The sequence below is a fragment of the Mesoplodon densirostris genome, chromosome 15 (assembly GCF_025265405.1).
Source record: "Mesoplodon densirostris isolate mMesDen1 chromosome 15, mMesDen1 primary haplotype, whole genome shotgun sequence".
Classification (NCBI taxonomy): Eukaryota; Metazoa; Chordata; class Mammalia; order Artiodactyla; family Ziphiidae; genus Mesoplodon; species Mesoplodon densirostris.
In genome coordinates this window covers 19,796,024-19,806,306 of record NC_082675.1, presented here as the reverse complement: position 1 = coordinate 19,806,306, position 10,283 = coordinate 19,796,024, and the positions used below count along the sequence as shown (strand labels likewise).

At 43.2% G+C, this 10,283-nt stretch overlaps 1 protein-coding gene across 4 annotated transcripts in view; it reads right to left on the bottom strand.

The window, feature by feature from the left end:
* Positions 1-3,845: 3,845 nt before the first annotated feature.
* Positions 3,846-10,283, bottom strand: part of GRK3 (G protein-coupled receptor kinase 3) — a 119,838-nt gene continuing 113,400 nt past the window's right edge. For 3 of the 4 annotated variants that reach the window (XM_060118546.1, XM_060118549.1, XM_060118548.1), the window contains 3 exons: positions 9,206-9,342; positions 6,501-6,614; positions 3,846-5,481 (listed from right to left, as the gene is read on the bottom strand). In XM_060118546.1, coding sequence (XP_059974529.1) covers positions 5,320-5,481; positions 6,501-6,614; positions 9,206-9,342 — 413 coding nt within the window. In that variant the 3' untranslated portion in view covers positions 3,846-5,319. The remainder of the gene's footprint in view (positions 5,482-6,500; positions 6,615-9,205; positions 9,343-10,283) is intronic. The other variant, XM_060118547.1, reaches the window with a different exon arrangement.

The following is a 10,283-nucleotide window of genomic DNA, read 5'->3' as shown; positions in this document are numbered from 1 at the left end:
AGCTATTGTTGAAGAGACAGTCCATGGCCATGAGAAAGGATATCCACCCCACATTGCTATACGCTTTGTTTCAATTTTATTTTGTGGAAAAAAAACCCCAGAAACAGAAAGGACTGCATTTCCTTAAATAACAAACTATACAAATAAAAAGGGGCAGAAGCGGTAAGCAGTGTTTTTGATGAGAACTGAAGGATTCAATAAATAATATAAAATGCTTTTGTGCTAAAATAGAACTCTTGTTTTTATATATATATATATGTAGTTTGGCAATCTTTACACTACCCAGAAAAAAGCCAAATCTATTATAATTTGTTAAAACATAGAAAATACAATTTAACAATAGAACTAAAAAAAAAAAAAAGGCCAGTGCTTAGCTTATAAACCACATAGAATATGTACATCATGGAATATAATCAACTAAGAAACAAGAAGTTGAATTTCAAGTCCTTTGGAATATGAATACACAATTAGAAATATTTCTCCATTCCCTACCCCTTACATGAGAGACATTTTATATTAGGACAAAATTAAAATTGGAAGCATAGTTACCAGTTTTTCAGAGATGATTCTGAGATTTGTTAGGTATAAGAGAGTTTACTATAAGAACATTGAGTCATTTAACTCTAAAATGCAGGTTTTTCCTATATGGTTTTGATGGAATGATATGTTAATCCATTTTCTGTAGTGTGTGCGTGTTTTTTTAAATAAAGGCAATTTAAAATTTGGGGTGCTACATTTATCAGTAAGTGCTAACCCAGCCAGGCCAGTGAAGTGGCCGGTCACTCATGCCCCCAGGCCTTTGGATGCTGCCAGAGTTGGGCATCCCTGTTACTCGGCTGTCAAAGAACAGCTCTCTTAGTCTTTGAGGAGGAAGGAAATCTAAAGGCCATTATGACTCGAGGAAGCCAAGAAGTATCATTTTAGACTTCAACTTTCATTCTTCCTATAGTAAATTTTTTAAAATGTGGCCTGGATACAAAAAATTCATATTAACATGAATTTAAGTGATTAATTAATTAAAGCGTCTCAAGTTAACCTGATGTGGGAGGGAAAATCATATTAGAGCTTTAGGAAGAAAAAATGTTTTGAAAAGTAAAGCTCACTCTGCTTGGCTCAAGCAGCAAGCCCAGTCTTGTTATTGTAGGGGAATTATGGTACCTTCAGTGGGTGTGCAGCAATGTCCCCACCCGACTGACCGGGTGACAGCAGCCCACACCCCACCTCTGGCCTTCTCCCCCTCCCCTGATTGGCTGCAAGGCACACACACCAAGATGGGGCATCAGCTCTGGGTCCCCTGTGCCTTCCCCAAGGGTGCTGGATGACAAGCAGGGGCAACCGGCAACATCATTTCTACATAAAGTCCTGGTGGAAAGCAAACAGCCTCTTACAAGTCCAGCAGCTCCATATTCAAAATTAAAGTGACCGAGTCTTAAAATAGTTACTATTCAACTCTTCTTGTTATAAGGGGAAAACCACCCCAAAGCACCAAGTTCAACTGTAATTTCCCTGGTGCTTTATGGTGTAAGGAGATTGGCTTTTCCCAGCGAATTAACTCCTTTTTTCCTTTGCCCCATCTCTACCAGGATCCTGCCTTCTGTGACACCCACTCCATCCACCTCCCAGCATGTCACAGATCCCAATGAAAACCAACTCCTCTCCGGGTACAAACAGCGCATCCATCCCCTGGGAGGGGAGGAGTTCCTTCCCCAAGCATCTCTGAATGACACAGATATGAGTCCCTGAATGAAACTGAGAAAAATTACATATAAATTAAATCATACAAGATAAGCCTTATCTTACACCAGCACACTGCAAATTTTTTAACATATTTACATCAAGAAAAAAAAAGTCCAACTTTGAGAATTTTCTTTTCTTCTTGATAGGTTAAAATTCTGAAACATCAGAAAAATCAATTCCACTGAAAAGTCAAATGTATTCGATTGGCCCAACTATAAATTCTGAATGAAATAAAAAATCATCAGAAAAAAACACACTTTGACCTTCTTGAGAGTTAAACCACATTGTCAATTGGTCAATGAAAATTTTTAATGGCCAGTGTGAGCCTTCAAACAACTGTTTTTAGTGTATGTACAGCATATTTCAAAGTGCAAATCAAAGCCAACTCTTGCTTTGAACAGATGGTTGTTTGTGGTCATCGCTCTATTTGCTTTTCCAGCTTTGTTGCTGTCTTTCTTGAGCAGAACGTTTCCTTTCTTCAGCGAGCCTGGACATTTGCCCCTTCTCTTTACATATAGAATTTGAAATTGTCATGTCCGTGAATTGAGCAATCAGAGGCACAGGAAGTGAAACATTCACATTAGCAGTGAAACAACAGCTGATTTCTAGCAGTTTTGCTGAAAAATTGTACTTAAACATGATAGAGAAGGAAAAACCATGAGCCCCAATGACATAAGGGAATAAATGCACCAAAGAGAATGTTTTAGGTTAAAAAAAAAACCTTGGATTCCCAAAAGTTTTTAGTTCATTCCATATATGGTATAGAGCAGCTTAATCTATTATTTTTAGGCTTTGTTTTAATGATTCCTTTGAATTATGAAATCAAGACATTACTAACATAATTTTACAAAAATATCAACTTCAATGATTTTTTCTGACAATGTGAAAATATCCCAACCAAATAAAATAATGATAACACTTGTGCTCAATTTTGCCCTTTTTAATACTCCAAACGTAGGTAGGGTCAAACATTAAGACCTAAAACAGCCACGTATACCAAGACTTCTAAGCCAACCGACTTCTTTGGCCACAGGAGCACCAGGTGCTGGCACAGAAGGGTTCCGGAAGCGCCTTCCATCTGGCAACAGAAACACCCCCTCAGAAGGGCTGCAGGCACGAGTTCAGGAGGAAGACTGGTCTCTCCAGGGCTGCCAAACCCCAAACACAAACAGGGACCTCCCCCTAAAAAGCCACTCATCCTAAGCTCACAGAGCACTTTTAATAAATCACATCCACGTAATGCACTTCTCAGCCCTGTCGTTACCCATCAAACTTGAGGGAGTGTAGAAGTTCACTTGGAATAAATTTGAGGCGAGGCGAAAGGGCTCTCGGAATATTTCCAATTCATTTTTCTTTTGCAAAGGAAAGACAACCTTATGTTCTACTCCAGAGTTTAAATGGTATTTTTCAGAGATGCGAATCGGCGTAGCTGGTGCCCTGGGTATGGAACGTGAGACGCTAAGCCCGGACCCTCAAGGAGTTCATGCACCTTCTCCACGTGAGGCTACATCTCTACCCTGTCCAGCAGAGGCAGGAGGCTCAGCGATTTCTAAACTGTAATTACCCATCTCTGAACCAGGAGCTGAGCACATACGACCATGCGACGGAGCCAGTAACTAACTACAGTGGTGACAGTGACAATCAACCACGCCTGGGGAGATGCTCACTTGCCATGAACAGCTTTTCTATCTCCGGTGGTTTTTGTTTTTTTTTTTTAACACAATTTGAATACTATTCTTCCCTTTTAAATCAGAGGAATCCATGTAAATAGTAGCCCCCAACTTCTATACTGGAAACAGCAGATAGTAGAACATGTATGGTAAATGCCAACTAGTAGCTGAGATAAATAGTGAACCTCGAAGTTTCTTTTCCAAGGTAACTCCTATGAAATAAAAGGCTCTTTCGGTAATTATCTTCCAAACTCTCAAGATATCGTTTCATTAAAAAGGACTTACTTTCCCAGTGAGTGTGGCACACAAATATAAACACAAAGATTTGGAAACACTAAAAATATTGAGGACAGGATGCTGATAATTACGATGTCAAGTTATTTATATTGTTAGTAGTCGACTCAGACAATAAAATTGCACTAAGAAAGGACAAATATGTGGACTCTGAAAATTATTGTTATTATTTTTAGTCTGATGACACGGAGGACTTGGCTGGGAAACACACTGGTTCTTATAAACCAGCACTTATTTGGGACATGAAACGAACCACGGGGAGCGGAGGCCCCTGGGATCAGGCCGTCGCTGTCACAGAACAACCCGCCAGGGCAGAGAATTATATTCGCTAATGACAGTTGAACGACAGTGCAAGTCAATATACACAGTTAACCCATTTTGACACATTCATCTTCAGCACTCTTTTTTCAATAAAATTCATTTTTCAATTATACTAAAAGGTAAAACAGAGTTTCCTTCCTTGACACATCCGTTACCCAGATGTTTCCTGAGGTCAGCCAGAGGAAACCAGAGTTGCTGTGTCTCACGACCGCTTCCAGTCCAAGCCCGAGACGGGCGCCCGCAGGCGGTCCTGTGCACCCAGGGGAAGTGCACCGACTTGATGGTTTGAAAATGGCTGTGTCACCGTGAGATGCAAACGCCACTGCCTCTCCTGCAGAGCCACCGTGAGCCTCCAACCATCTACCATCTGACGCCTTCGATGCTGAGTGGCTCCCACGCCCTTGGTCCCAGCTGCCTAAGCTCCCGGTCAGAGGCAGGCTGGTACCCGTGGGTGCGGCACCCGTGGGGAGGGCCCAGGTGCAGCCCTTTCAGAAAACCTCTGCAGCTTTCAAGCCCCGAGACAACGAGAGGGTGGTTCTCAAGGGCACAGAGGACACCCAGCTGGTCTGCCATCCTGCCAGGACTATGGAGCAAAGACATCTAAACCCAGCCCGGGCTGATTACGGACAGAGCGTGGCAACGCTGGGGCGACCTGAACGGCACACTGTTCGATCCCATCTTGGCAAGCCTGAGATACATTTGATATCGGATGCAAAAAGTGACACAATCAGTAGGAATCATTTCAAGTTCTAGGTTCATCTATAACCAAAAGAAGTGTGTGGCAAAGAAAGAGAACTTCGGGCCTCCCTGGTGGCGCAGTGGTTAAGAGTCCGCCTGCCGATGCAGGGGATACGGGTTCGTGCCCCGGTCTGGGAGGATCCCATATGCCGCGGAGCGGCTGGGCCCGTGAGCCATGGCCGCTGGGCCTGCGCATCCGGAGCCTGTGCTCCGCAACGGGAGAGGCCACAACAGTGAGAGGCCCGCATACCGCAAAAAGAAAAAAAAAAAAAAAAGAAAGAGAACTTCGTTTCTTCAGTAGTTTCGAGGGCGGATGGATGCGATCGTGGCAGGAGGCCCTCAGGAGGGGAGGAGGCGCCCCCAAGCCTGAGGGTGGTCGCCACTCCTAGTAGGAGCATCTCAGAGTCCGGGGCCCCCCCAGCCACGGAGCACCCCGGAGGTGAGCGACTCCATCTCTCATTCTCACACTTCTCCTAAAGGCTCCACTTCGCGGGTTGAGCAGCCCATGTGGACTTCCCGGAGGAGGTGCCATCTCATGGGACGCTCCCCGTGCCAGGGGTCAGAGGCCATTGCTGTTCCTGTGGCAGAGGGGCGGCTTCGAGAGCTCCACGACGGCCGAGCGGGATTTGTTGAGGAACTTGGGGGCTCGACGTAACAGCCGCTGGGCCTCGGTGAACGTCTCCGTCAGCTCCTTCTTCCACTGCAAAAACTCCGGGTCACTCTGAAGGCAAACACAAGAGGCGGAGGAGTTGGGACAGTGTCACTGGCTTCGCCGACACACATGGATACCTCTGGACAGTCCTTGGAACCCCCTTCCCCCCCAGAGAAAGCACACCCCATGTCCCACCCCGCGGCCGGTGAGTAATGGGGGGGGTCACGCAGGAACGTCCTCCAGGGGTCCCTTGCCCAGAAGAAGAACCAAGCCCTTCAGAAGAGCCTCCTACAACCCCACAGGAGAATTGCTGCCTTGACTTTGTTGAAAGATCACCTTTGATCTCCGATGTCTAAAATAACTCGAGTCTAGAAAATAATACACGAGGAGGAGTTTTGACAAATTTCAGAAGCACCTTCATGTGTGCAATGATGTCATGAAGTAATTAATCATGTTTTTCCATCAACTACTAGTTTATCTCTCTAAATATGCTCTTTACAAGCACGTATACACATACACACACACACAACATCCCCAGTAGAAAAGTGTTGAAGTCGTGAAGCAAACATGTCTTTGTATCTACTACTGCTTTATCTCTCTAAATACGCTCTTTTCTCACCGCCCCCCCCAAACATCCCCCCACGCCCCAGAAGTGTTCAGGAATTAAGTTCAGGCTACAATACAACTTTGGGGAGAGAAATATGGCATTTCCCCTGTTAAGAGTTACTTGGGGATCTTATGTTTATTTCAACACACAAACCTCAACTTCAAACATGCTGAAAGATCAGATCAGATCTGGAAAATTGTGGAACAAATAAAATTCAAGGCTCCTATTAAATACTGGATGGTTTCCAGATAGGGTAATCACGTAATTTCCTGTCCTTCCTCCTGCCATTTTCTAAGAAACACTTCTTTTTAAATAACTGTTAATTTGCTGAGATCCTTGTATCTTCCAACTTTCTTGCTAAGTTCGTGAGTGATAAAGCATGGAGTAAGAAAATGTTTGATAACCAGGCAGGCACCTTTGTTGAATGTTTATATAATTGTTCTAACTTTCACCTATGGAAAAAATACAAATAAACACTCACCTCACACTGCAAGACAAATTGCTTCCCTCCTTTTATCCTCAACAAAATACATTTTTTGTCTTTAATCTGAGTTTCTTCCACAGACACAATCTGTTCCATTGTCAGTAAATTTTGCTGACCGTAAAAATAAAAGATGATAAGTTACTTCACATTATTGCATGACTTTTTAAATTAAGTTAATAAATAATACTGAAAACCACCAGCTTAGAAAAAATAAAGAAAAAAAATCAGCATCTTTCTTTCTTTGATGATATTCTACAAGTGGGGGGAAATAACTACAAAAGAAATGTATGAAAATTCAAAATATAACATCTCAAAGAAAGCTGCAAAGAAAGGAACGTCTCTATAAGGCAGAAAGCAAAGCTGTTCCCTCAGCACAGTACTAACGTGGGGATGAGTGTGAATCACATGTACCTCTCCTGCATCACACACCTGCCTAGACACGATCAATCCTGCTATGAGGGAACAATGACGCCGCTAACTACGATCTACATGAGCGAGAGGTGTGTCGCTGGCTTTGAACCCAGCAGCGCAGTAAAAGTTCGGTCACGCTAGCTTGTAAGCGACTGATATTTTGATCACGTCGAAATGATGTTATAAACACAGGTGACGTCCTTAAACGACTGTCCTGCTGGGTCTACAGCATCACTGCTTCCGGTGAATGCTACAGTGTCTCTGAGCACCTTACCATTTTATGTTTTTTGGGATAAATACTCCAGTAATCCTAAATGAAAAACAACACCATCATAAACCCACGTTTTCTTTTTCCCTTACTTAAACTTACGAATCTACCCAGGCACATTACGTAGCTTCGTGAATCAACGCTAAATGCTGACTCTGTTAAAACCAAGATAATTTATCATATCCAATGGTAAGCAAAAGAAGATTTTTGTTTTAGTTTTCGAATATCCTGTAAAGCGAGACAATTTCCTTTCAAAGTGTACAACAGTGACTGACCAGTAGATAGCATAGTAAACGCATACTATGCCCAGGGCCACTCATTATCTGGAAATAAACATTATATAATGATATATGTATGAATTATAACTCAGGTGCTAGTAAGTATTCTAAAATGTAAAAAATACATATGTAATATTATACGAAATATAATTATCTTGTACTTATATACCATCCTATACACATGTTCTATGTAATATGTATATTTTATATTATACAATACTTACTGGTACCTGAGTTATAATTCAGGACCCCCATAGAGTCTTATTAACCATAACTCTGATCCTAGATGTATGAATTTTTAGAAAATGACTTCTACAGCACTAGTAATAGTGAGAAGATCATGGTCATTTATGAAGAATGTGGTCATACACAGTAGCAATCACTTGTAATTAAATGGCATCTTCACCAACAAGGATTTGCAAAACACATTCCAAAGTCAAACACACCAGATTTGGGCTCACCATTTTCCATGCTCTGGCCAGTAGAGAGCTACATTCTGATACAGGGGCCATACTCCAACACACCAACTATGTTTTTCACAGTTGGGACCACTGTCCTGCTTATGATGACCAACCATTCCCTCCCCAAGAGCAGAACTCCTTCCACATGGGTTGTCACCTTCCATGGAGTGTCCACACAGCAGACACTTAATAAATGCTGCCCCACTTGCTATGAGGGATGGTGTAGATGGGAAATTTCTCTTTTCTCGTTCACTAACATTAGCTCTCGAAAGGGCCTTACAGGGTGGCTGTATCTTCCCATCTCATGCGATAAAACCCACTTCTGATTTTCCAGCAAGGTGGAGACAACAGGAGGGGGGTCAGGTGCCCTGGCCTTGGTGCCAAGCTTCTCGGCCTGCACCGCAGACCTCGTCTTACTCAACCCCGATGCAGGGAGGCCTTGTAACGGAGACACAGGGCACAGGCAGACCCCGGTCAGAATCACTCCTCACCCACACCTGTCACTGGTGCCAGGCCTTCCGTCTCTAAGCCCTGGTTCTCTCTTTATAATATAAGGTCTGGACCTCAAAGGTTGCTAAACAAATTAAAAGTGTGTGTGTGCGTGTCTGTGTGTGTGTTTGTGTCTGTGTGTCTACAGCACCAGGCTCAAGATAAATGTGCAACAATTGTAGTAGTTGTTACCATTTCTACTTCTCCCATTTTACAGATGAGGAAACTGAGGCTCAGTCGACATAATGTGCTCCAAGTCCCAGAGACATGGAGCAGTGGATTTAAACACCTCTGACTCCAAAGTCCCAGTTTTTCCCCCTTTTTTGATCCACCTAACCACTCTCCAGCCCTCCTCAAACCTGTCTGCTTTGACCTCCCTGGAAGGCACCTTCTATTTTCAGGTAGCACCAAATCCTTCCTTGACTCAGAAGTTTAAAAGTTAATGTCTGGGGCTTCCCTGGTGGCGCAGTGGTTGAGAGTCCGCCTGCCGATGCAGGGGACACGGGTTCGTGCCCCGATCCCGGAAGATCCCACATGCCGCGGAGCGGCTGGGCCCGCGAGCCATGGCCGCGGAGCCTGTGTGTCCGGAGCCTGTGCTCCGCAACGGGAGAGGCCACAGCAGTGAGAGGCCCGCGTACAGCAAAAAAAAAAAAAAAAAAAAAAAGTTAATGTCTGAACATGAAAATCTCATGCATACATGTTAAAAGAGATATGGGAGATGGAGATTTGAGAAAACATGCCGGCAATGTGAAATCACCACGGAAACAAGTGCTCGGGAAGATGCCACAGACTTACTCGTGACTCGCCCTCTCCTCTCCATTCAAGTCTGTTTGGAAAGAGGTAAAAATATCGACGCTGCCACTGAGTCAGGAATGGGTTTCCCAGCTTCAGCATGTACCCGTGCATGATGCAGTCTCTTCCCAGAGCGTAATCTGAGGCACGGAACACAACGATGAAATTTAGCAGAGTCTGAAACAGAATGTCTATATGCTTCTCAGAAAAAAAGAATGACACACTTTTTAGAAAAAGAGCAAGTTTCTATAAAGAGAGCACACTATAGAAATCATTATTTTAGTTTTAAACACATTAAAGAACAGGTCTCTTCAGCTCTCTACCAACATATTAAATGGCTGTTTCTCAATATTCTGATAAATTCATGATGTTCCTCTATTGCTCTGAGAGGGTCAAAGTTTGTTTGCTAAATATTTTTTCATTATGTAGGGTGATAACTGGGGAATAGAGAGTGATTAAACTCAAGCTATGCCCAAAGTACCTTTGCCTTTATATGGAATTGGGCTTCTCCCTTTAATGTTATTTAAAAAAATAACAAGAGAGGGGATTTTCTTGTCCAAAGAAGCCAAAGTAACACAAGGGTCAAAAACTGGTCTTTCCTCCACTTAAGGTTATAATTATCCTTCATATATATGGTTATGTAGGGAGGCCAAGCTAATTCACATGAACGTTGAGTTCTGATTACATTTTTACAGCAAAGTATTGTCTCAAAAAAAAAAAAAAGGTCAATTTTAAGTGGCTTACTTTGCCTTCCTTAGAGGATTTGGTGATTGTGCTAAAATCATTCATTCACTCACTCACTCATTTGTTCAACTATGAAGGGAATGAATGCCTAGGTGCTGGGCTTGTGCTAGGCATTCTGGACACAGCAGTGGATAAAACAGACAAAAGTCCTCGCCTTCAGGGAGCTGACATTCTAGTGGGAGATTCAGGTAATAAACAAATAAGCAAAACCCATGTTGTGTCACTTGGACACAAGCAGGAAGGAAAAGAATGAAGGAGGGAGGGGCCTCGGGAGGGTCCGTGGTGATGGGGTGTGGTTCACGGAGTTGCCCTTTTAATGGAAAAGGTGTCTGCATCT